Source organism: Amphiura filiformis, chromosome 13 (assembly GCF_039555335.1).
Source record: "Amphiura filiformis chromosome 13, Afil_fr2py, whole genome shotgun sequence".
NCBI lineage: Eukaryota > Metazoa > Echinodermata > Ophiuroidea > Amphilepidida > Amphiuridae > Amphiura > Amphiura filiformis.
In genome coordinates, this window is record NC_092640.1 from 13,798,173 (window position 1) to 13,825,707 (window position 27,535).

Genomic DNA, 27,535 nt, shown 5'->3' on the forward strand with positions numbered 1-27,535 from the left:
AGAAAGAAAGAAAGAAAGAAAGAAAGAAAGAAAGAAAGAAAGAAAGAAAGAAAGAAAGAAAGAAAGAAGAAAGAAAGAATGAATGAATGAAAAGACCATGTTAAGGGCTCAAATAGGGCAAAATTGTAGAAAGAAGGAAAGAAAGAAAGAAAGAAGAAAGAAAGAATGAATGAAAAAGACCATGTTAAGGCAGCTGTGTACTCTCAGACATGCATGTAGTAAAAGTGCCATAACTTTGTAATTATTCACGCAAGACATATAAAAGTTATACATTTTTATAAAGGCAATACATCAATGAATCTCAGTATAAATACAGATTTGGTGTAAAAACAACAATTATGAAGAAAATCACAAAAAAGTGAGTTTTTGACCATTTTTGTTCGGTACATCATAACAAAAAAACACTCTTTCCAAAAATTTTTGTTTTGCTTTTTTCTTAATCTTGAGACACCATTCCAAAAACGGTTTTTTTAGTTTTTTAATATTGGCCTTATCTTTTGAGATATTGACCATATAAGGCATCAAAATGAACTTTTTAAAATTCACAAACGCTATTTGCACAAAATGATGCCTAAAATCGGAAATAGACCAAAATATAAAAAAATGAGAAAACCGTTTCTTAAGTCGACCATGCTTTTTATGATGAGCATAATTGCTTACCTATAGATGCTGTATTTATTGAGTTATCGTGTACCTAAATCGTCATTTTACTGAGAAAATGAACATTGAAATAAAGGCCGTTGAAGTTTAAAGTGGTCACATTTTGCACTTTGATCGAAGCTCACAGGAGAATGCGGCAGTTCTCGTTTTTCTACCTTACATTACGTGAACATCGGGTAAATCCACAGGCCCTTGAGAAGTTTGGGCGAAATCTATTCATATCTTGATGTTTAAATCGGGGGAAAGAACTTGAAAAAATTCACATTTTATCAGCTAAAATGGAGCCATTTGACCGCTAGGTTTTTATGAAAGCAGTGCTTCCGTGGTACTTCCATAAGATGCGCCGCGCATGTAGATAAGCGTTGCGTATGCATAGCGTATCTGTGCGTTAACAAATTGCGTGATGCGTTGTTATGCTGCGATACCCGATGGTACAACAAAGATTTTCTTTCCTTTTAAATTGCGTAACGAGTGAAATAGTGAAATAAAATCCATAAAATAGAGCAGTTGGAGTTAACAAATCTGGATTTTCTTTCCTTGTATTTATAAAAAACATAAAGTAAATACATTTCAAAAAAGCTCAATTTCGCGAAAGAAACAATGTCTAGAGTACACAGCCGCGTTAAGGGCCCAAATAGGGCAAAATTGTAGAAAGAAAGAAAGAAAGAAAGAAAGAAAGAAAGAATGAATGAATGAATGAAAAAGACCATGTTAAGGGCCCAAATAAGGCACAATTGTAGAAAGAAAGAAATGAATGAATGAAAAAGACCATGTTAAGGGCCCAAATAGGGCAAAATTGTAGAAAGAAAGAAAGAAAGAAAGAAAGAATGAATGAAAAAGACCATGTTAAGGGCCCAAATAGGGCAAAATTGTAGAAAGAAAGAAAGAATGAATGAAAAAGACCATGTTAAGGGCCCAAAATTGTAGAAAGAAAGAAAGATAGATAGAAAGAAAGAGAAAACAAAGAAAGGAAGAAATTAAAATAAAATGAAATGAAAAATGTCCACCTGGTGTTCTATATCAAGAAACTTGAAAACTTCTATCAATCGTGTTACATATTTTATTTCAAAAATGTTAATCAATCAAATCTGCAAGGGTTTTACATATAAACTATAAGTAGCCTATATACAAGTACATTAATTGGGGAATACTAATACAAAACCCTATACATATATTAGGTTCAGAATACTCTATTCCTTGCCAAATATAGTAATTCTCATGATTATGGGATTGAACAAATTGGCAAATGCAGAGATTTTACCAATTCCAGTGTCAGACCAGAATGCCAAATTTTGCCCAGGTTATCTCTAATTACTTTGGTACAATATAATATACAGCCAATTGTAAACAGGTTCATCTCAAAGCTCCCGCATGTATCAGTGGCAGCGCCATGGGGGCATGGGGGAAAAGTGAATTTCAATGGTGAAATATCAACAAATTTTGCACAATTTTGCACAATTTTGCCGCAAAATGTGGAAATTGTCATAATTTTAGGTTTTTATTTGGATTTACTTAATTTTCACCCATCCCCACCCAGAACATTACTGACACCACCACTGGCATGTATACAAGACAGTGTAAAGACAAAGAGAGCACTACAATCATACATTTTGTACAGGGTGTATCAAAATGATTGGTAACCATCAGTTCTAGTAAGTATGGACAAGACTACCACATCAAAATACAACAGAGAAGCTACCTTATATAGATGAATGTTATAAAAAGTTAACTGTAAATCCTGGTCATTTCAAGAGGATCCATTGTTCCATACGGAAGAGGCAGGCTTTTCAGTATACGCCAAAAACTGATGAGTACTATTCATTTTGATACAGCCTGTATAGCTGAAAACTGATGGGTACCAATCATTTTTGATACAGCCTGTATAGCTCAAAACTGATGGGTACCAATCATTTTAATGCAGTCTGTATAGCAGAAAACTGATGGGTACCAATCATTTTGATACAGCCTGTATAGCTGAAAACTGATGGGTACCAATCATTTTGATACAGCCTGTATAGCTGAAAACTGATGGGTACCAATCATTTTGATACAGCCTGTATAGCTGAAAACTGATGGGTACCAATCATTTTGATACAGGCTGTATAGCTGAAAACTGATGGGTACCAATCATTTTGATACAGCCTGTATATCAGAAAACTGATGTGTACCAATCATTTTGATACAGCCTGTATAGCTGAAAACTGATGGGTACCAATCATTTTGATACAGGCTGTATAGCTGAAAACTGATGGTACCAATCATTTTGATACAGCCTGTATAGTAGAAAACTGATGGGTACCAATCATTTTGATACAGCCTGTATAGCTGAAAACTGATGGTACCAATCATTTTGATACAGCCTGTATAGCTGAAAACTGATGGTACCAATCATTTTGATACAGCCTGTATAGCTGAAAACTGATGGGTACCAATCATTTTGATACAGCCTGTATAGCTGAAAACTGATGGGTACCAATCATTTTGATACAGCCTGTATAGCTGAAAACTGATGGGTACTAATCATTTTGATACAGCCTGTATAGCTGAAAACTGATGGGTACCAATCATTTTGATACAGCCTGTATAGCTGAAAACTGATGGGTACCAATCATTTTGATACAGCCTGTATAGCTGAAAACTGATGGGTACCAATCATTTTGACACAGCCTGTATAGCTGAAAACTGATGGGTACCAATCATTTTGATACAGCCTGTATAGCTGAAAACTGATGGGTACCAATCATTTTGATACAGCCTGTATAGCTGAAAACTGATGGGTACCAATCATTTTGATACAGCCTGTATAGCTGAAAACTGATGGGTACCAATCATTTTTGATATAGCCTGTATAGCAGAAAACTGATGGGTAACAATCATTTTTGATATAGCCTGTATAGCTTAAAACTGATGGGTACCAATCATTTTGATACAGCCTGTACTGTGAATTATTTAAATATGTGCAATATAAGCCAACCCATCAAATATCTATCCAATATGAAAATCATTATAATTTGGTTCACCTCAAGTTCGGTAGTGATGTCAATGCTTTCTCGTGATTGCGGCACAAACGTGCCGACAAACCGCCCCTGTATGCGCACACTCAGCGCATTTAACTTTATGTGCGCAATTCAATACTGCCACGAGTGAAATATGTACTTATGTCACTAGCAAACTTGAGGTGAACCAAATTATAGATATCACATATCAAAGGTGGTTTGAGACAAACTGTTTTTAATTGGTCGTAATAACGAATACTATAAATAGTTACATATAACTTATACTAAATAATATACATTTAAGTACATGATCAAGTTTACTACAAACTTTAATACTATGGTAATATCTTAAAGACCCATTCAGTGATCCCAGCGCAAAGTGTAAAAAATTAAAATTGTTTATAAATTGCTTAAAAGTGAAGGATATGTCATTCAAATTGTCATTTGGTATTTTTGAAATGAAAAATTTGGCAAAAAAAACGAAGAAAACAGCAGTATTGACGAAGTTGAAGCCCCATTCAAATACATGTAGCTAATTTATATGCTGTCAGTATATAAATTACAGATTCATGTAAAATGCCTTATTTTGTCTTAAATACACAGCTTTTGGCTGAAACACTAGCAGGCTATGTTAGCAGATCTATGACAATGATGAAGGTACCAAAAGCTGAATTTTGATGATTTTTACAATCGTCCAGATGAGCAAATCACTGAATGGGCCTTTAATAATTTTCATGGAATAAGGTGGCATTAATAATCTTCACTATATATAAATCCATTCTATATATAAAAATTAATTACTAAAATAGTTATAGCATGTAAAATGTACAGATGTTTATAAGTATACAAAGTTTCTACAAGTGATAATAATGCACCATAGTTATTCTCAGTTGCATTCAGATTTCAATTATAAGTATTTTAAGTATACAAAAATAGTAACTGTCTAAATCTGTCTCATCTCAAGTTGAGAGTAATGCATGTTGGATTTTGCACTGGCAGAATTGAACCAGTGCGACTTCACGGTTGTGTCACCAGCATATGGACAAATACACATGTGTATATGCCCCTGAGGGATCAGGTTACCACAAATCTGCCACTGCAAAATTCAACATGACGTTATTCTCAACTTATGATGAGACACACTATAGAGTGACAATATACAAATATTTTTAAACATTTTTTGTAAGACATTTGTACATTGTAGCAAGTTTTCAACCCATGCACAATGTATTACCTACATTATGAAGAGCTTGTTTCCAATCCATATTAAGTCCACAACCACATGTTTCTCATTTACTTGTGTGATACAATCACAATTACTTTGACAAGTTTGACATTAGCAACAATGAGTTGTACCATCAGCAAGCCATTATTTACCACAACAATGATGCATAACAATATGCAGACTATTGTTCACATTTGGGAACCAAAGGCCTCACACAGTATTGTTACTGTGCATCCATCCACTGTTTGTTTTGTAATGGTGCTTCTAACTGAAATTACTATACCAATAGCATCATAACCCATTGTAATATCGCACAGGTGAATCAGAAACATGTCTTTATGGACATGGTTTTAAAACTAGCTCTTCATTTTAGTTTCCCAAAACTCATTTTTGATCAATTTTTGCAATCATTTTATGTCACCAAATGTTATATCAAACAAATTTATTAGCTAATATTGGGCATAGCCTTTCTGATACAGATCTAAAAAGCAGGTAGAAAATGATGGACTTATGTTGATATTGATTGCAGATCCTGAGATTCTGCCTGGGAAACGTTTCCAGTTGCCAAGCAACTGTTAATCAGAATGGCAAGCCTGCTTGTCGACTTAACCATATCCCAGACAATCAAATAAGTTTTGGTTTGAGTCATCAGACCATGACAAATGGCTATTTAAAATAGGGAAAGAATTAACATACTATTGAACTTTTCCTCATGCATGGCACAATAGAACTACTGCATAATATTGAGTCAATGAGTCCCTCTATCATGATTCAATGAGTCTCATCTACTACAAAATTGACAAAAATACCATAAAAACTCAATAAAGCCTTGTTCAGATTTACTTTTACAAATTAAGCGTACTGCTAGCCGTCCAGCGCGTATTATTTTGCACAAGGTCCAATGCACACGCTAGACGTCGCGCACGTATACGCGATGGTTATCTAGCAAAGGAACCTTGGAAAAAACTATAGCTAGCATATGTGCTTACTATCGAGCGCTTTTAAAACATGCAAACATGAAGAGCCTCATTCATAAAAGTGCAAAGGGTTTTGAGCAAATCATCGATACACATAGTTATATACGAACAAGTTAACCTGCAAATGTTTGTCTCAACCCCATTAGCTCAGTTGGTAAAGCGCCAGACTTTGGTACAACTTCATGATTGCAAAAGCGCTCGATAGTAAACATATATGCTAACTATCAAGTTTTTTACGGTACCGTATATGGTTTTGGTCCAAAAAGAATTCATTCATGATTACTTCAAGTCTACAAGGTCCTTCAATCTATTGGTTAGTCTGAGTCTTTGAGGTCTTTCATTTCTTCTGATAAGACCTGGACTACCCTTAAAGCTTCCCTGGATTGGTCGCTGTTAATCAAACCCAAGGCTACCTCGGCTGCATTCCTCACATGAGAGATTATCTCCTTACGCCTGTTATAAAAAATGTTGATATCAAATTAAGTAATTTAACAACTGTGGCAACATTCTGACAAATAGGACTACCCTAACCTTAATATGTGACATGATCAAGGGGAATGAGTCACATGTCGACCCTGGTCAAAAATGAATTTTACACATGTTTCTAAAGAGGGCATATAGAGCTTTCAGACCCCATGTTGATACGACTTCTCTTTGCAAAGTTACATCAATTTATCAATCGCTGAAAACAATTTAAAACAGAAGAATTTTAACACTTTCTTTGCCAATATATCAAAATCAATAATAGCGACATCCCGACTCATTTCCCTTGATCGTGTCACATATTATCATTACAAGTCTCCAAATTCTGGCCCTAAAAAATCAGTGTTAGAATTAATGCAGGTCCTTGGGTAAGAAACTTATGAAAATTGATAAGGATCCATAGATTTTTAGACCTAGACCTGATTTGCATCAATCATTGAATTATACCAGAGTATATGGGATCCACCTGTTAACTGGGTATCCCTTGTGGAGGAGATATAGCAGGCATTTTGCAAACTTGATTTTAAGTGTGTGTTTTTTTTAATCTGGCCGTAATGCCTTGTGCTGATATATGCTGACTAAGTGCTACATACATGTATATATTATTTATTGTTTATCAATTTTAGGTTTTCATAGAAAAATGTCAGAGTTACACCATTTTTTCCCCAAGTCATCAACTGCACTGAGTTCAGGTTCTACAGTGTAATTTAATTGGTCTCAATATACATACCATACAGACACTAGATATGGCACAGCAATCTCTGACTGCATATGACCTAATGAGATACAGGCAGCCTCTCTCACTAATCTATCATCATCTTGTAGCATCTTTAGCATCCTACCAACTATCCTCTGATTCTTCACACCTGGGATACAAAACAATAAAATAGGCAAAATTTATTCTTATTTCTAGGTAAAGGTAAAGGAGACGATCCTGTATAACAGTAATCGGAGTGCCCATCTCTCTTTGGCGATTGGGCCAGACTCCTCCATGTAATGTTGCTATAGAGGCCTTGCATGTGACGTATCATCCCGTAAATATGGCGGACTACTCAAATGCATTCAACAAAAGCATGATTGCAATCTACCGTGACAGTTCGTCTCACACACATAACCCTGCACTACGATCAAATAGGTTGATGACAACATTTGATTGAATGATTGTTTGGAGCCAATCGATAATTTCATGCAGGGCCTCTATAGGGGATGGCTACACCTCCTCCACAGCGAGTCTGTTACCTTCCCAGCATTTAAGAATGCCGGTACCCATTTATACACCTGGGTAGAGAGGAGTAATCGAGATAAAGTGCTTTACTCAAGGGCACAACACGATGGCGTCGCCTGGGCTCGAACAAGCAACCTTCCGATTATGAGTCGGAGCCCGTTCCGCTCGGCCACCGTGCTCTTATTTTTATTCATTACTGTATGTCAAGATTGACTCAAGCAAGGCTCAAAATACACTGGGCTAACAGTGATTTCCCAACATATTTCACAAAATAGCTCCTATGAAAAATATTTTGTCAATTCACAAAATGGCTACTTTTGGAAGAATCTGTTCAAAATAGCCCTCGCAATCAAAAAAGCATTCTGAGCCCTTATCACTCAAAATTATTTGTTTCACAACATCTTGAAATGTTGGCAACCAAATGACAGCTGAGCACTTATACCACAGAAGACTTAGCCCAAAGTTAAGATTACGGAGTTCCAGCATATGTGATTGGAGAATGATTGGAAAAGGCTGCAATGACTGGCTTGCATTCAGCAAACATGGAATTTTTTTACTGGATTCAGATGCTAAAGCCTATATAAACAATATTTTCAAAATGCTTGCATTAAGGTGGTACTACAGCCCCTGATTATTTTTGTGACTAATTTTGCATTTTTCTAAAAAAATAACTACACACTGGTAACAAAAGTTGTGTATATTATAGGGGCAAGGAATCCAATTACTTCACTGAAATTTCAGTGATTCAAGACAAGTGGTTCATATATTTTAAGAAATGAGGTACATTCTAGCGGTACTTCTTTTCTTATCATAAATAACATACCGCTTGTCTTGAATCATTGAAATTCCAGTGTAGTAACAGGATTTCTTGCCCCTATAATATACATAACTTTTGTTACCAGTGTGTTATTCTTTTTTTTGAAAAATGCAAAAATAGTCACAAATTTATCAAGGGTGTAGTACCACCTTAAGGCCAGTAACATCTGTCCTATAATGCTAGCTTATAATTGACATCCTACCTTTAAAAATTCCAAAATATATTTTTAACACTATGATAAAAAAACCGGCACATATTTTGAAAATATGTTATTTTCATATTATGCTCTTAATATTTGACGAGTTATAATATGCCTATATTTCAAATTGAACAAATTGCTGTATCACTTTTGTATCAGAACTCTTCATATTTTCCAATGCAAAATTGGAATATAGTTCAATTAAAGGAGTATTTTGTGATCCTAGCATCCTCTTTTGATGCCATTTTAGAGTAGATATCCACAAAAAAAGCTTATTCCAAAAATTTCAGTTGATTCCAATTTTGCATTTGTGAATTATGCGTGATTTAGTGTATTACACTGTTCCATAGACAATGTGTTGTAATTTCGTTCTGGTGTACCAGAACGTAATTCAAATTTCACGATATTTTCGCTAAACAAATTAATCTGCAAGAAATTTTTGTATATAACATTATGTAGCTAGAGGTTTCCAGTGGTATAAAAACTCAACTGTTTTTGAGAAAAGTGGGGGGGGGGGATGATGCTGTGGATCACGAAATGCCCTTTTAAATGCAGGAGACACAACATCACAGGTGCATAATTTGTTAGGCATGAGAAAGAAAAGAAAACATCAGCAAAATTTCCCCCTACTGGCCTATTTTCATCTCCAGCTACAGTGTTTTTAAAAATTTATTATATCAATCTAGTCTCATACCTGTCTTTCCAATTGCAATAGCTGCTATGGCTCTCATGTTAGGGTCCTTATCATTCAACAGATCTATTAATGAGGCTACTACTGTGGCATTCTTGAAACAACCTGTTGTATCAAAAAGAGAAAAAGTGAAGGTACATTCAAAAAATTTAAAGGGAGAATAAGGGTTTCACATCACACTTTGGGAAATCTACCACATCAGTTTGAGGGACTGTGAATTTACAGACAGACTCCTCTGATTTCACATCTACAAGTCTATGAATTCACAGTGCCCGAACGAAACTGATATTGAAAAGTTACAAAGACACACAAGCACATATACCAATAGAATTTACAAAGTTAGATTAGGTTATAAATCTTTGCAACTGGACTTACTGGTTTTTTTTGTTGACTACAGTATCACGTCATATCTCTGACGCTTCATCAGGCCTAGTGATGTGAATTGGCTCTGTGTTATTGACCTGTGACGTCACGGTGGTAGGAGTGACGTCACACTGGAGTCGCCGAGGAATTTTCCTGATCGTTGGTTCGTAGCTGTGAGACAGGTTGTGGCGTAGTCCCCTCCGCGATTCAAAGTTGGTTCCTCCCTGCGAACATATATTGCTTCCTTTACCCTCTTTCGAACCACCTATGTTCTTTTGTCGAGCACAATAACGCGTCTTTATCCTCAAAAGTATGCTTAGCTGCTTTGAGGTGCGTATAAACGGATGAATCGTTTAACCCTGTTGAGCTGGGGCGACGATGTTGGTACATCCGTTTATGGAGCGGTTGTTTAGTCTCTCCTATATAATAGTCATCACAGTCCGTATCCTGGCAATTGATGGCATACACGATATTACTCTGTTTGCGCTGAGGAACCTTGTCTTTAGGGTGGACTAACTTCTGTCTCAGTGTGTTGCACCGCTCCATAAACGGATGTACCAACATCGTCGCCCCAGCTCAACAGGGTTAAACGATTCATCCGTTTATACGCACCTCAAAGCAGCTAAGCATACTTTTGAGGATAAAGACGTTATTGTGCTCGACAAAGAACATAGGTGGTTCGAAAGAGGGGGAAAGGAAGCAATATATGTTCGCAGGGAGGAACCAACTTTGAATCGCTGGAGGGGACTACGCCACAACCTGTCTCACAGCTACGAACCAACGATCAGGAAAATTCCTCGGCGACTCCAGTGTGACGCCACATCTACCACCATGACGGCACAGGTCAATAACACAGAGCCAATTCACATCACTAGGCCTGATGAAGCGTGAGAGATATGACGTGATACTGTAGTCAACAAAAAAAAACAGTAAGTCCAGTTGCAAAGATTTATAACCTAATCTAACTTTATTCAACTACCTGGATGATTGAGAATATTCATAGATATAATAGAATTTACAGTTACACAAACAAACCTTGTCTTTTGCCTTTTATATACTCAAAATAAACAAACATACAAACGTTTATTTGGTAATATACCGTAAACGTTCGCCTAATGACGCTATGGGCTCTCTTGACATAACTGGAATTTCAGACACAAACTAAAAGTGCCCTCCCATAAAAATCCCACCAGCAAATAGGGGCAAGTACCCTTAAGTCTTATTGGGATTTTTTGAGGAGGGGGCTCTCTATTTGCACATACATTTACCCCAAGGCAAAGGAGCCCAGGTGCGCCATTAGGCGAACGGTAATATCTTTCCTCTCTACATATAAAATAATACAAAGTATAAATCATAGAACATGTAAAAAAGCAAACCCTGGTCGTTGTATATAGAATGTTGGTCCGGCGAGAGAGTGTGTGTGAGCTCTCGTGCACTGGGTTTCGAAATAGATCGAAATCACTCGGCTATAGCCGTTTATGAAAAGGATCGGAATCGATCGAAAATTTGGAAATGATCGTAATTCGGAATCTGAATTTCTTGAACAAGAATATCCTGAAAAAGGGTCTGATCCCCATCAACATTCTGCACTGTTACACATACATACCTAAATTCTGTACAGTATTGTCTTACAGTATTGTCCTTGTTGAATACACCTCTTATTACTATTTTGCTTTTTGTGTACTCAAACAAACAAAAAAACAAGCAAACACACACACCCCAACATACCCAGACTCTGCACAGCATCCAGTCTTACTGTGCTATCCATGTTGAATACACCCCTCATAGCTATCTTGCCTCTTGCATACTCCAAAAGCTTGTAATAAAAGCTATCCGGATCGCTATCAGTTGTTTTGCCTAAAAATGAGAAGTCAACAAACAATTTGTGAAATAGACGCATTTGTGGATTTGAAAAAACATACACGATGTGGTGAAGGAGGGGAGGGGGGAAATGTCAATCATGATAACCAGGAGGGTACTCAGGACAAATGAAAATACAGGATGTGCCAGACTCACTAGCATCTCCAACATTATCATCAGTCAGTACACGGTTCTTTAACCCAAGTAGGCTTCTACATGCATGACCTTTGAGTGTGTTGGGTACAAAAAATCATACTCCCACAACTTAGGTCAAATTGTGAGCTATGGTTTTTGAATGGAGGTTATTGAGCCATGCCATTGGGGATGAGGTCATCTATGGATCTCATTTTTGAGTCTCTGGTATAACACTGGTTCCTTTTTAAGTATAAAATGGGTAATTTTATCGAACTGTTTTGGAAAACAAAATACCCCAATTACACAAAAAAAAGATATCAAAATAAATAAGAAATTTGTAAAAATGTTGCAAAATTTTGTTTAACTTTGTCAATAATCTGGTCCTCAGGTATAAAATTGGGTCAACTTGATAGCACATCCTTCCCAAAACTAGAGTACACCCCTCCCCCTGAGTCAACAGGTAGGCTGTACATTATGATCAAGCCTCCGTATAAGACAAAAAGCTTAAGAAATTAGTAACGAATTGGTTTTTCCAAGCATTAATGAACTCATCAGATTTCTTCCAATTTTAACGCATCTCATGACTACCATCCCAAGTTTAGTTTGTCATGTCTGTGCCATGTCATGTAGGCTGTGATTGACAAGCTAATTACACAGAGATTGTTAAGACAATAGAAACACATTAGTTTGACTTTTCGATCGACCACCGATACTTGGTCGCTCCTATTTATGTAATCAATTAATTTACTATTGTTAATTGTGATAAAATAGTAATTTTTGCCTGTAGGGATATTGACCAATGTAAATTTAGCATTAATTAGTTGATAGTTGATTAATAACAAGCATCGAAGCAGCATCGATCCAAAGACTGAACATATTTGGTTCTGGTGCCTAACAACAAAATTTTCACTTCCACTGCCCTGGTCATAAAGAAATAAACAGCATCTTTGAAGGCTGCTGATAACTAGTAACAGTATCTCTGTTACCTTGATGATTTTCTGGCGTCTTTTACAGAGGCAGCTTGATGAACGTTTCTGTAAATTGTGTAATTCAGGATTAGTCGAAGATGAGTTGTATTTGCACTAGTGTGTATTTTGTTTTATTCTCAGATACCATCGTGAAAACCAATAGTACATGGTGTTACGTAGATTTATCATAAGTCAGTGCAAAATTTGCTACACTAGTGGAACCAAGGTTATTTTGCTTCCTTATACCCTAGGTAACAAAACCTGAGTTGGTTCCATTTTTTCGAGTGTGTGTCTTGGCGGCCATTTTGAAATTCAAAATGGCCACTATATTTAGCCTTTTAAAGCCGTATTTGTCCCTAAAGCACACAAAAGTCATATTTTTCTTAATGATTATTTATACTTTTGATTGTCAAAATCCACTAAGAACAAAATTAGGATCATTTTCTAGAATCCAAGATGGCTGCCAAATCCAAAATGGCCGCCAATTCGTCTAAAATGGTCTGCCAGCTATAAGGACATTGATTTCTTTCCTTTTTCCTGATTATTTTCACTGCTTATGCTTCTGAGAATCCACTGAGAACTAAAAACTTAATTTGGTCCATTTTCTCCAATCCAAGATGGCCTCTAAATCCAAAATGGCCGCCTTTTATTGTAATATGGCATACCGCTCTGAACAATTACTATCATCGAGAGTAAAATACATCTATCTTATTTCTGTTAGATATGGATAAGAAAATGATTCGAAACATCTTAAAGTAGTGCAACAACATTGTTTAAGGAGAATATAGGTACATTTAACCTTTCAATATGGCCGCCAAAGTGTCTTGAAATTGATTAATTTTTCAGCATTTATGCAATGAAATCAAGTTTTTAAAAATCAAGTTTTTAAAAGTTGAAATTTCAATATTGTAATTCAACTTCAAACATTTATGATAGAGCTGACCTTGAGGCATGTAAATGCCTAGTTGCCATCATAAGTTCCTCAGTTTGGTGCACAGCTGTAGGCCTATCATATTGGTACACTCTTCATCTGCTCTACAATCACATGCTTCTGTACAAGTCAGATTGTGTCGTCTGCAGGAATATCTTCTGGAGCATTTGCTTATTCCACATCTGCACCTAACAAGCTCGACAACAGACTCAGGAGCTATTGCAATGTCTGACAGGATAGGTACTGGAATGTTATCTGCATCACCCGACCATCCTAGCTTGAATGGGTCTGGAATATTTGGATTTACCACAAGGTCTTGACTCCAAACATATGCTTGCATATGCGCCCATAGAATGTGTTGATGCCACGCACTAGAAGTTGAAGGAATTTTATCAATCCTCCCTGGTTGGCTCTTGAAGCGTTTCCTTCTCAGTTTTTCAGCTGTGTTGGCCTGTAGGTCATTTTTTGTGCCCATGAGCCTGCACAAAAACCTCTCACAGCCTGAAACAACACATTAAGAAGGCGTTTCTGCATCACCAAGTTGACTCAGTGCTGCGAGTTCTTCAGGTGTTGCTTCAGTGAAGGCCTTGAAGGCAGTCTTCTTGCCTATACCTCTGATATGTCCACATGTGTCGCATCCTGTATTCCTGTTAAACAATGAAATCCCGGAAGCGCTGCTGCTTTTGATATCCAAAGACGGATATGTATTGGTTTCAGCAAGATTTTCCTTCTGTTGTCACTTGTTCCCATCAGCATGGTTGTCTGAAGACCAAGAACTGTGAGTCTTCGAAGAGCAAGGACCATAACATCTGTATCTTGGGTTATGATATGGACATTCTTTCAATCTTGAGAGATCTTTACTAGCTGCATGTAGCATGATTATAGTATCTGCTTCCTCTTGTGTACTAACACCTGTCGATGGCTGAACATAATTTATGTTGCTTTTCACATGCAGACGTGTTAGAGTGACTATTAAGGTTGCCGTGTCATATTTGATAATTATGGAAGAGAAAACTCAATCAAAGATATAATCAGACGAACATCATTCAGACAACCATGCTTATGGGAAGAGGTGACAACAGAAGGAAACTCTTGCTGAAACCAATACATATCCGTCTTGGGACATCAAAAGCAGCAGCGCTTCCGGGATTTCATTGTTTAACAGGATGCGACACATGTGGACATATCAAAGGTATAGGCAAGAAGACTGCTTTCAATGCCTTCACTGAAGCAACACCTGAAGAACTCATAGCACTGAGTCAACTTGGTGATGCAGTAATGCCTTCTCAAAGTGTTGTTTCAGGCTGTGAGAGGTTTTTGTGCAGGCTCATGGGTACAAAAAAATGACCTACAGGCTAACACAGCTGAAAAACTTAGATGGACACGCTTCAAGAGCCAACCAGGGGGATTGATAAAATCCCTGCAACTTCTGTGCGTGGCATCAACACATTCTGCGGGCGCATATGCAGAATGTTTGGAGTCCAGACCCATTCAAGCTAGGATGGTCGAGTGATGCAGATAACATTCCAGTACCTATCCTGTCAGACATTGCAATAGCTCCCGAGTCTGTTGTCGAGCTTGTTAGGTGCGGATGCGGAATAAGCAAATGCTCCAGAAGATGTTCCTGCAGACGACACTATCTGATATCCTGAGCTGACTTGTACAGAAGCATGTGCTTGTGGAGCAGATGAAGAGTATACAAATACAGCTCTGTGCACCAAACTGAGGAACTTGAAAATACTGATAACATAGATGATGAGTATTGATGACAACTAGGCATTTAGATGCCTCAAGGTCAACTCTATCATAAATGTCTAAAGTTGAATTACAATATATTTCAACTTTCAAAAACATGATTTTCTGCATTTCATTGCATAAATGCTGAAAAATTAATCATAGCCAATTTCAAACACTTTGGCAGCCATTTTGAAAGGTGAAATGCACCTATATTCTCCTTAAACAATGTTGTTGCACTACTTTAAGATGTTTAGAATCATTTTAATATCCATATCTGACAGAAATGAGATACATGTATTTTACTCTCGATGATAGTAATTGCCAAAAGCGGTATGCCATATTTTAATAAAAGGCGGCCATTTTGGATTTAGAGGCCATCTTGGATTGGAGAAAATGGACCAAATTACGTTTTTAGTTCTCAGTGGATTCTCAGAAACATAAGTAGCGAAAATAATCAGGAAAAAGGAGAGAAATCAATGTCCTTATAGCTGGCAGACCATTTTAGACGAATTGGCGGCCATTTTGGATTTGGCAGCCATCTTGGATTCTAGAAAATGATCCTAATCATGTTCTTAGTGGATTTTGACAATCAAAAGTATAAATAATCATTAAGAAAAATATGACTTTGTGCGCTTTCGGAACAAATACGGCTTAAAAATGGCTAAAAATAGTGGCCATTTTGAATTTCAAAATGGCCGCCGTAGACACATTCGAAAAAAATGGAACCAACTCAGGTTTCATTCGTAGGGGTATTCAGAAGCTAAAAAGCATTGGTTCCACTAGTGTAGCAAATTTTGCACTGGGTTACGTAACACCATGTACTACAATCTGAATTAATGCAAACTTCTAATAGCAGGATTTTGAACAATTTGTGTAAATATCTATTTAATGACTGTAAGAAGAGAGACATTTATTTTCTTGTATGTTGCTCTTTTTTAAAAGCTATTTGCAATGTATTTTATGGCCAGAGGCTTTTATATTCCAAATAAATTTCCCTCACTTGAGGGTATTGAATCAATATCAATATAAAGTTGCTATATATGCAATTCAATTTACCTGCAAAATTTTCATACATCTTCTTGGTAATCTGATGATTCAGACGGAAGATATCTCCGTATGCCACATTCACCAACCAACTAATCCTATCCTCTGTAAATTTCTTCTTTAAAAATTTATCATACACCGCCAAGAACGTCTTCCTGAACTCTATCCAAGACACCTCTGACTTCTTGGAACCAAACTGCGAATCCCAGAAGTCCTTCTCCGTCTTTCTCTGATACTTCCGCGTATTCCGTCTCCATTTCGAGAATATCCTGAAACTTGCTTTTGTGATTTCTTCCTCTGGTTTTTCTAATTCATCGTTGATGGAGTCAGCTGTGCCTACGTGGGTACCTTCTTCAATGTTGGCTATGGTTTCTGTTACCGATGACAGCACAGAGGGGAAAGTGGTCTTGTAGTCCTTCTCCGATGTGAAGAATACCCAATTGATTTTACTGAGTATAAGTTTCCTGTAGAAATAAAGAGATTTGATTTAAAAGACCCCAGACTCCAAATGGGCTAACCATACACCCTATGTGGAAGAGACGAACTTAATTTCTTACACAGGGGGTGTAGATTTCAAACGGAGTCACCCATTCAGGTAACCCTATTTGAAATTCACACTCCTTGTGTGGAAGATTAAGGTCATGGTTTCCATAGGGGGTATATGGATTTCTTCTGGAATAGCCCAATAGCCCAGTGTGCAATGCTTTGGTAATTTGGCAATTCTGTCAACAGGGTGTCCAGGATAGTTCTAGTCAATACCCATTATTTTCAAATCCTATCTGACTTTTATGTACTTTCTGCTTTATTAGGAATATTAGATTTTAATAAATTAACCTTTTTTTATCTCGGTTATAGTTACTTTTTGGTGTTGCTTTTCTTCAATCTCTGGCATGCCCTGACAATAAATTAAACTTTTTCATCATTGAGAAATTTGAAATATGACCAAAATGGCTGACATTGACCCAAAATTGAGAAAATGGTAGTGGGGTTCTATTTTAGTACGAGGGGGTATCCAAAAGTTTTTGACATCAACCAGAAGTGAAAGAGCTATAGCGATGAAATTTCGTCAGTGTAATCACTGGTCCTTATGTACATTATGGTCCACAAATGGTCTCATAAGTATGTTTACTTTCTTTACAGGTGGCGCTAGATGGGCAGTAGGCGCATAACCTGAAAGATGGTGAAAATTGAGGCACGCAGCATGATTAAGTTCCTGCATTTGAAGGTTTAGGCCTACAATGCTCAGAAAATCTATGATGAAATGAAAGTAATCTACGGTGATGATTGCCCATCAGATGGCACTATTGCTTTTTGAAAAAGGAATTTCCAAACTGGCCACATGTCCCTCACAGATGAGCCAAGAAGTGGGCGTCCATCACTTAACGGATGATGCGGCCACAGTGAAAAAACTCAAGAAAGTGGAGGCTCTTATCATGAAAAGGTTATGCGCCTACTTCCCATCTAGCGCCTCCTGTGAAGAAAGTAAACATACTTATGAGACCATTTTTGGACCATAATGTACATAAGGACCAGTGATTACACTGACAAAATTTCATCGGTATAGCTCTTTCACTTCTGGGTGATGTCAAAAACTTTTGGATACCCCCTCGTACATGATTTTTATGAAGTCTGAGTAACACATCTACTCCGGTTAGATACAACAGGGGTGGAATTTCGCGGGAGTCCGAGAGTCGACTCTCGCAGAGACTCCCGTAAAAGTCCTATTGCGAGAGTCCATGTGGACTCTCGCTGGAAATGATCGGCTCAGCGAACTTACGTTTAAGTTCAACACGCCTTTAAACTCAAAGCCTGAAAATATAAAGGAAAAGTCGCCAAAGATGCAATGACATATATATGGAAGTGAGAGTATGATGACACATATATTAAAAACTTAACTTTGTTAGTTTATTTGTTAGTTTGTTTGTTTGAATGCATTTTACGTAGGCCTACATATAATACCTTTTGGACTCCCGCAAGATTGTGCAACGAGAATCCATTTACGGGAATCCATGGACTCTCGCAAAACTCTCTTGCGAGAATCCACTTGGACTCCTGTGGCACTTTACGAAATTCCACCCCTGATACAAGTCATCAAATAATGTTTAAACATTTAGGAAATTCATTTTAGGGCTTAAAATTTTCAACAACAAAAACCCCAAATACAATACAATAATAGTGATTTCAGGGGGCATTGTTACAGCAAAAACAGCCCAATACTGTGAAAAATACAAGTGAAAAAAAGATAGCCTATCTATGTTTATGTTTTGATACTAGTATTCGTAAGTGACTCTCTGACCGATAGAGAGCAACAATTTTATAACTTTTATTTTGGTGAATAGCAGGTAGATAGATATGTACATCATAACAATTCTCCTGCGAGAATTGAATGGTTTTGCACGCACTGCCAAGGATTTCTTGGCCTGATGTCACACCAAAACAAATACAGATATCGCAATGAAATTAACCGAATTGAATTATGGCACACAAAGATTGGGTGCACTATCATACTGACTTCTATTGCTGGACTTCATAAAAACTTACATAGAGAAGTTGAGACTTGTCTTCATTTCATCGTACTCTTTTGTTGCAACTGGAAAGATTGGTTTATCTGAGATGTAGGCTAGGGACACCTCATCAGAGCACCCTCCTTGTCCCATTGATGCAGGACTCATGATCACTAAGAATATCTGACAAATGAAATAAAGATGGCAACATAAGTACTACAATTATCAGATTGGTTTGTCTGAGATGTAGGCTAGGGACACCTCATCAGAGCACCCTCCTTGTCCCATCGATGCAGGACTCATGATCACTAAGAATATCTGACAAATGAAATAAAGATGGCAACATAAGTACTACAATTATCAGATTGGTTTATCTGAGATGTAGGCTAGGGACACCTCATCAGAGCACCCTCCTTGTCCCATCGATGCAGGACTCATGATCACTAAGAATATCTGACAAATGAAATAAAGATGGCAACATAAGTACTACAATTATCAGATTGGTTTATCAGAGATGTAGGCTAGGGACACCTCATCATCAGAGCACCCTACTTGCCCCATCGATGCAGGACTCATGATCACTAAGAATATCTGACAAATGAAATAAAGATGGCTACATAAGTACTACAAATATTACAATATCAGATTGGTTTATCCAAGATGTAGGATATGAAAATTATGAATTGTTGACCCCAACTTTTTTTTTTTTTTTTGGCTGGGCCCTCAAGCATCGAAACAGTGTGGGAAGGTGGGTGTGTGGGGAGGGGCAAACTTATTTTCCAAAATATTAATTTTTCATTATTAACTATTTTTAACTGTTTACACATAACATTTAAACAACACATTTTAATTTGGCGACAAGCATATGGTAGGCCCATAAAGTTTACTCATACTGGGTGCATTTACTCCAATTCTTCACAGTTTTCTATATCTCTGGCCCATGGTTAGTGCAATAAAACAAAACAATATCTTTGCATTGATGATAGCTGTTTTAGATCCCTCATAATTCTCTTGTCTGTGGTCCATGGTTAGTGCAAACAAACATACAAACATAAACAAACATAAGCAATACCTTTGCATTGATGATAGCTGTTCCTTTAGATCCCTCACAATTTTCTTTGTCTCTGGCCCATACTTTCATATCATTTTTCTCCAGTCGATCTATAAAAGAAAAATCATGTGCTTCAAAAAATTAACGTTCGGGAAGTTTGTTGAATCATCTTAATTCCATAAATTTCACAATTTTACCTTGAATGGGATGGGTTTGTATGTGTACCTTGAGAACGGACACTATTGGGGAGGGAGTATGCTATACATATATATGCAAGGCAGTTAAGACCCATAAAGCAGACATTGCTACAAAAACATCCCCAGGCATGAAGTACCAGAACCTTAGGCATCAAAACACCAAGGTGCCTGGTTCCTCCATTAAATGCATTGAACACAAAAATCTACATGTACCACCGTTTCATTCAGTGGCAATCAGTTGCTGAATTTAAGATTTTATTTGAGTTATGCAAATTTGTGCCAAATTTGTTTTAGGCCAAAAAGTTTTGTAGGGGTGGGCTTATACTAGGGTTAGGGAAAAAAACAATAGTGGTTTTTGTGGTATAAATGGGGGAGACACTTCTAGAATGAAGCAGTTAATTAAGGTGGCTCCTCAAGTCAACAATGGGCTATTCCAGTTGAGTTGAAATCCACACTACCCCTGGATGAATGACAACCTTCCAGGCATCAAAAAACACAGGGGCGAAGGGCGATTCGCCCCTCATTTGTTCAAAATAGCCCCCAAACAAAGGTGAACCAGGGCGAAAAAATTATACAAAAGCACAACAATCGCCCCCATCCAAAAACTAAACATCAGAACTAAATTAAGAAGAAGTTTAGTGTCCGAATCTGTTTTCATTTCGCAGGTGCAAAATCTTAAATTTCCCGCCGATTTTTTCCATTCACCTATAAATGTCAAAGTTAAATCATGGAATAATAATTACAAAGAATAAAATAATGAATGTAAAATGAAAAATATAACAATAAATATGCCTAAATGATAGCACATAAATAAATGTAAATGAGATACATACAACTTTCTGTACAGATGATTTTCAATGTAAAATAAAGTAGCCCCCTTGAAGCTTAAAAGAGCCCTTTTGGAAAACAATACAGGGCAAATTTTATTTTTAAAAATTGGAAATAGCCCCCTAGAAAAAAATAATATTTTGACCCCTGCAACCTTCACAAACATACCCCTGTGGAAGATTTTGGAAATATCTTCCACAGGGGGAGTATGTTTTTCAAATGCAATTGGTCAGAGTGAAATATTTTCAAACCCATACATTGTATGTACTCCCCCTAAATTATGACTTTACCTAGATATCTTCCACAGTTGGAGTGAGTATTTCAAATGGAAGTTACCCAAATGTCTATTCTATTTGAAACCCGTACTCCCTCTGTGGAAGACTTTAGCTAAATCTTCCACAGGGGTAGTGAATAGGGAATAGCCCAAAAATGGTTCATAAATGTTGATCACAAAAGGTGATCATACTCTAACAAGTTTAAGGTTAATTGATAAGTGCACGTAGTGAATGCATAGTGAAGGGAATTTGAGGCAAAATATTCAAATAAGCTCATTAATATTCATAAATATGCAAATAACATTCACGACACAAAACTATACAGCACATGAGGTCACCATACTCCATTACCCTACAAAGTTTGAACTTGATTGGTTATTCTATTTTAAGTTGCAGAGTGGGTTAACCCTTGCCCTTCCAAACATCAAAAAGCCTCAATGCACAAAGCAACTACAAGTGCAAGTAAGTATTCCACATATCCGATTATGAAGTTGGGCCACCTTTTTTAAGAATTAAGTTGAATTTTATTTGTGATGCATCACTTTTGAAAAGCGATGGGCAACCACCGAATTTTGAGATGCATCACTTGTCGCTTTTGCATAAATCACGGCGATCATGATTGCAGACAACAATCAAAATATTCAAAATGTATCCATTGCTGTCAATAATATTTGTTTTGAACTAATTCATCTCCGAAATATAATGATCAAGAAAGGTAAATTAATTTGCAAAATAATAGGTCCAGTTGGTAGGAAGTGACAGGGTGATGTGTCAAGTAATCTCTGTTGGGAGTTAAGATTTTTTCAACTCGCAAAAGTGACATTGTTTTTGCAAAAGCGATGGGTATCGATCAATCAGCTCAACACTATGAAAATGGATGTAAACACAGACAGAGCATGTGTGAGAATTGCTTCTCTGCAAAAGCGATGAAGTGTAAATTCAGCTTCAATTCACTGGCCTATACTATGATCAGCTTGAAATAGGCGAGAATTATTAGGTTTTTATTACTGCGCCTGTCAATAAAGTTCCTACTTACGCCTGCGTAAATTCACAAAAGTAAGCGTCAGTCAAGCAATACGCAAAGCGCGGTTCACGTAGGTGGTGCGCCAAGCTGTTTGTACTCTATATCAATCCACGATGTTATGAATCCCGTCTATTACGAGCTGATTAGAGGATATGTACATGTAGGTGATGAGTGTCAGAAATGGTACAGAGTAGGGTACAATTCTGGTTTACCCTGCACACCCTATGTTTTAAGTACAATAATCAATTCTGGTTTACCCTGTATTTTAGGGTTAGGGTTAGGGCTAGGGTTAGGGTTGGGGTTAGGGTTGGGGTTAGGGCTAGGGTTGGTGTTATACTTGTGCGCAGGGTATACCAGAATTATTCCCAGAGTAGATATTTAATCCTTACCAAATAAGTAGAGCATTAATTCTTTGTCACTGTCATGATAGCTGATGTACATATCAAGATTGTCCATATCATCGCAAGCCATTACTGCATGAAGAGAAGAGAAAATGTAATATTTTATCTGAAATCATCAGGTTTAATACCATACCTCATTTTTAAAATACCATACATTTAGTTTTCATTAGGGAGCATTCTGAAGTTCCTCCCGAAATTGCTAGTGAGGCACAAATCGTGGTATTTATACATTTTACACATGGGCAAGCATTTTTGGCAGGGCAAAAGGCGGGGGTCCAAGTGATTTTTGGCAGGTCGAAATGGGGGAAGCAATTTTTGGCACCAACATTTTGGAAACCGTTTCTATATTACACGCCCTACAAAGGTACTACAATAGGAACACATTCAAATATGCACAATTTCCTGCTAGCTGCCTGCTTGTCAGATTTTTTTTTTTTTAGATTTGTCAAAATTTTAGACTTTGGAATACTTTAGAGAACATGGATCACTTCCAAGAGTTTTTTGTGATGTTTATCCCTCAGAATCTCACATTAAAAAAAAGAAAAGAAAGGGTCTCCTCCTGTCCTCGAGCACAGTTGGAAAAGACTGAAAACTACTAACAATGATATTTTCTAATGGGGAAAAAAAACTCCCTCATCAATTCATGAAAATCCTCTGGACGAGAATTAAAACATTAATTTTAAACGGCCTTAAGGGATGGGGTTTTATGACAGTATTTATTGTGGGACATTAGAGCACCACAGAAATATCGAATTGCATTCTGAATACGAAGAATGTCCTTCTGATATCAAATAATTTTGATTTTTTGAAATTCGCAATGTAATACACATTTTATGGTAAATGATTAAAAATTGATATTTTTGATATTTAACAGTACTCGAAGTAAACTTTATAAATCTGATGATTTATACTAAGGTGTATGTAGGTGGGATGAAAAGCCGACGATCAATTGAAAATTGTGACCTTTCATATGGATTTGGATATGGATTTTTTCCCAAAACACCCAAAAAAAATTCATAACCTCATTAATATACGCGAAGCCTGTAATCCAATCAAAAGAAATTGATTGCCTGACCGCGCACTAATTATGCGAGGTCATTAGGCCAAAAAAAAAGATGTTTGCTTGCCCTCAACCGACCGACCCTAATTATGAAAATCAGAAAAAAGTTTTTTTTTTCTATTTACTGTACAAAAGAATACCGACCCTAAATTTTTGCATTCTGAAGATGTAAAAAAAATGTATTTTAGAGTTTTTGTTCAACATTTTAGTTGTTTTGTAATGTTAGTTGATTCATTTTGACACCAAAATTGTCTGATTTTTCATATTTTGAGCCTTAATTAATTAGTTTGTTAGTAATTAAAAAAAAAAAAAAAGAAATCCCGACCGACCGATTCAATTGTTAAAATTCAATTGAGGGCAAGCAAACAATTTTTTTTCTTGGCCTTTAATAACTCACAATGACTCCGGATGCGCAACAATGACTTGATATAACGTGTATAAGCTACGCGTTATGGCAACGCACACGCCTACGCGATGCCGTCACGCTTCTGTGATTGGTAGCTCTTGTTGTCGGCGCTTGAATGTTATATTCGCCTGGTTGATTTTTTTTTTGTAGGGTAGGTTACAACAATGATTAAAACTGGTTATATTTAACAGCGTTTTATGGCATAAAATAACATGATAAAATGCCATTTTGATTTGTTCAAAATATTAGATATGACGGTAATGAATGACAATATTCTTTGCACCATCTATTTTGAGGTCATTGTGTGAAATTGTCGGATTTGTTTTGGGCCTCGGTATTTTTCCTCGGGAGCTACCGCTCTCTCGGAAAAATACCTCAGCCCAAAACAAAACCCTCCGATTTCACACAATGACCTCAAAATAGATGGTGCGCAGTTATTATTGTCTAATTAGGTGTTTTTGGGAAAAAATCCATATCTTCAATATGAAAGGTCAAAATTTTCAATTGATCGTTGGCTTTTCCTCCCAGCTACATACACTTAAAGAATATATCATTAGATTTATGAAATTTACTTCGAGGACTGTTTTCAAAAATGTGAAAAATATCAAATTTTAATAATTTGTCATAAAGACTGTTCAATTCATGAACCAATGCAGCGATTATGTTTAATTGGTGTACATGGCACGTTATAAATAGTGAGTGGGAAGTGAGCATTTTCAAGTAAAAACGTATATTAGTTTCTCGTCCAAACTTTTATTCAAAAAGGAGGATGAGGATACTTCTTTTTTTTTGCCTTTTTCAAAACAACAGTTTTTCCCCGAAAGATAGATCTAGTGTCTTTTCGGCAAGACTTCCATATGTGCCCCACAAATATATTGGTTGGGAACAAACTAGCTGCAAATGTATGACACTAAAAAAGGTTCTGACAGCGAAAATCAATCAAAATTTCATCTTTTTATTGTTGTTTTGTAAACAAAAAAAACAAAAACTTTCTTTGATGCAGCAAGGACGAGAAATTAATGCATTTTTATTACTTGGCCTTATGTATTGGACCTTACTTGAGAATTCTACATGTAACTTCGAATTTGTACACGATAGTTATGTATTCAGTGCTATAATTGAAGACCAAATTAAAAAGACTAGTTTGCGTATGATTATGATGTTCTGTCAACCAGATCAAAAAGTGCTGTACTGCGCAGGTCAGTAACCAATCACGCCTCGCCTTTGCCCTGACGTCAGGCACAAACTTGTCTTTTTAATTCGGTCTTCAATTATAGAGTGCGTTGCTATCATTTTTTTGTTGAAATTTGGATTAAAGTCATTTCGATGAGTCAAATGTATCTTTTGAGCAAGATTTGCCTATTTTGGACAGTAAAATTTTGCTGAAGTGTAATTTTAACAACATTTTTGATGCGATTGCCTGTCGTGATCAGCTGTGTGAACTTCCATTGCTTTACACGGTGTCATGCTTCAGCGAATCGGACTAAAGTTGTTTTCTTTAAACTTCCGTGGTCCGGGTACGCGCTGGTGAATTGCGATCGCGTAGAAGTGACAAGGTCGCCTACTACGCGCCCGCGCCCGAAGACCAATGGGTCAGCCGGGCTTGTTGTCAAGTGCATTGATCAGCCAATCAGCGTGATTGTTTATTGCTTTTGTGTTTACGCTCGTGTACGCGATACACACAGGCACGACCACGGAAGTTTAAAGAAAACAACTTTAGATGGTTTCTAGCCTAGAATGTGGCATCAGTGAGCAAATTCTTGGCTAGACTTCTCGAGCAAATTGGGCTTTGTCTGCCCTGACTGTTGTGGCACTTTCAACTATAAATATACACATAGATATGTCATACATGTTCTGAATTCTGATATAATCCGAATAATCAGTCCCAGAACAAAATATTCATTTACTGACATGATCGTGTTCTCTGGTTCTGGTTCTGAGTGATATATTTGTTTCAAGCTTTCATACTCACCTCTACAATGTAAGTAGCCTTGCTGCCTAATCAAGAAGTTGACTTTAAAATATTACTAACTCTGCTAGTAGACTTTTAGTAGTATACTAACTAGTAAACAGTAGTCACTATTAATAGTGCTACACTAGTCCGAATAATCAGACCCAGAACAAAATATTAATTTCTGACATGATCGTACGGCACTGGTGTTACACATGTAAGCTTATTTAAATTGAGACGCTCACCGCGAGCGCGACAAGACTGATTAGCTATCAGTCATCCGCTTTATATCACTATCATCAGTACAATAGAAAGCTTAATTTTGTCAAAAATATTACAAACTTGGTGTTTGCGCATAAAATTCACATTTACCACACGTACGCTTATTTACTTCCTGCGGCCTTGTCCTGCGGCCTTTGATCCAGCTCCAGGAAAGTTGGATGATGCGATGCCGATGACAGCGATTGCTATAAATAGCACAAGCGCGCAGGGTCAAATCAGGGGGTGTCCCTCATTGAAATGAACTGAACTGTACTGAACTGAACTTTATTATACGTATTGACACCTACGCTGTTTTGTATTAATTTGTATGCAATTGATAGATTTTCACATCGATGATATTTTCAGTCACCATATTCCCTTTGTTAAGTTGTTAGGGGCTGAGCAATAATTATGAGCCCCTCGGGGGGGGTAAAATTAACGTCTCGCCAAAAATCGCTTTCCCTCGCCTGAAAATCGCAAGTTTCCCCGCCTAAAATCGCTTACCCCCCTCTCGGCCCGCCAAAATTCATTGCCCCCCCCTTGCATATGCCAAATTTTTGGGATCCCAATTTGCAAACCAATGATGGTCTAGCCTATATAAGCTTAGGCCTATACGAGCGCAGCGAGCAGGAAAATTTACATATTTAAGCCTTTTTTTAGAGCGTTTTATTTTAAAGGCACCCCAAGTGCCAAAAATCACTTGCCCCCCTCTCGGCTTGCCAAAAATTGCTTGCCCCTTTTGGCTCGCCAAAAATTTCTTGCCCCTCCCCCCAATTTTACCCTCCCCAGGGCTCATAATTAGCTTCCCACTCGGGCTTTCGCGATGAATAAACTGGTAGATTCCAAAATCAGAATTGTTTATAGTATTGAAGCCATTATAATTAGGCCTATGCAAGATATGTTGCATTCAATAACTTTTATTGTCTAATTATATTTATAAACTCTTTATGACCATTACAATTGAACACTTTAATTTTAACATGTTTAATAAACACTGATCAGTATAATTTTGAGTTCAACGGAATGCATTCATCACTTAAATAATATTTTTTTAAATCAAAATTCGACTATGGCATAGTCTACATAAGATTAAAAACACGTTGTAGCATATACATTATGCCGTGGTTGTAGGCTGCGCGTTCAGGCTGTTTTTAAATGCCGGGGCAACATGATGACTGCATTATCAGTGATACTAAGAATAACAATAATATTAATTTGATTATAACAATGATAGGCCTATATAAATACCCAACCACATTTCTACCA

The 27,535-nt window shown here is 37.0% G+C and overlaps 1 protein-coding gene across 1 annotated transcript; it reads right to left on the reverse strand.

Moving 5' to 3' along the window:
• Nucleotides 1-2,133: 2,133 nt before the first annotated feature.
• LOC140168018 (uncharacterized) lies at nucleotides 2,134-26,104 on the reverse strand. Its single transcript, XM_072191324.1, has 9 exons — nucleotides 26,030-26,104; nucleotides 22,580-22,663; nucleotides 19,888-19,976; nucleotides 18,853-18,998; nucleotides 16,324-16,775; nucleotides 11,365-11,493; nucleotides 9,277-9,378; nucleotides 7,072-7,207; nucleotides 2,134-6,311 (listed from the first exon to the last, which is right to left on the reverse strand). The coding sequence occupies exons 2-9, from the start codon at nucleotides 22,659-22,661 to the stop codon at nucleotides 6,173-6,175; spliced, it is 1,275 nt and encodes a 424-aa protein (XP_072047425.1). The 5' UTR covers nucleotides 22,662-22,663; nucleotides 26,030-26,104; the 3' UTR covers nucleotides 2,134-6,172.
• Between the last annotated feature and the right edge of the window lie 1,431 nt (nucleotides 26,105-27,535).

Bases quoted from the DNA above. Each gene is read 5' to 3' on its own strand.
- LOC140168018 (XM_072191324.1), bottom strand. From the start codon at position 22,661: ATGGCTTGCGATGATATGGACAATCTTGATATGTACATCAGCTATCAT. The intron at 18,999-19,887 runs GTATTGCTTATG...TTCATTTGTCAG, and splicing joins CAGCTATCATCAATGCAAAG to ATATTCTTAGTGATCATGAG. The intron at 11,494-16,323 runs GTAAATTGAATT...TCTCATTTTTAG, and splicing joins GATGTATGAAAATTTTGCAG to GCAAAACAACTGATAGCGAT.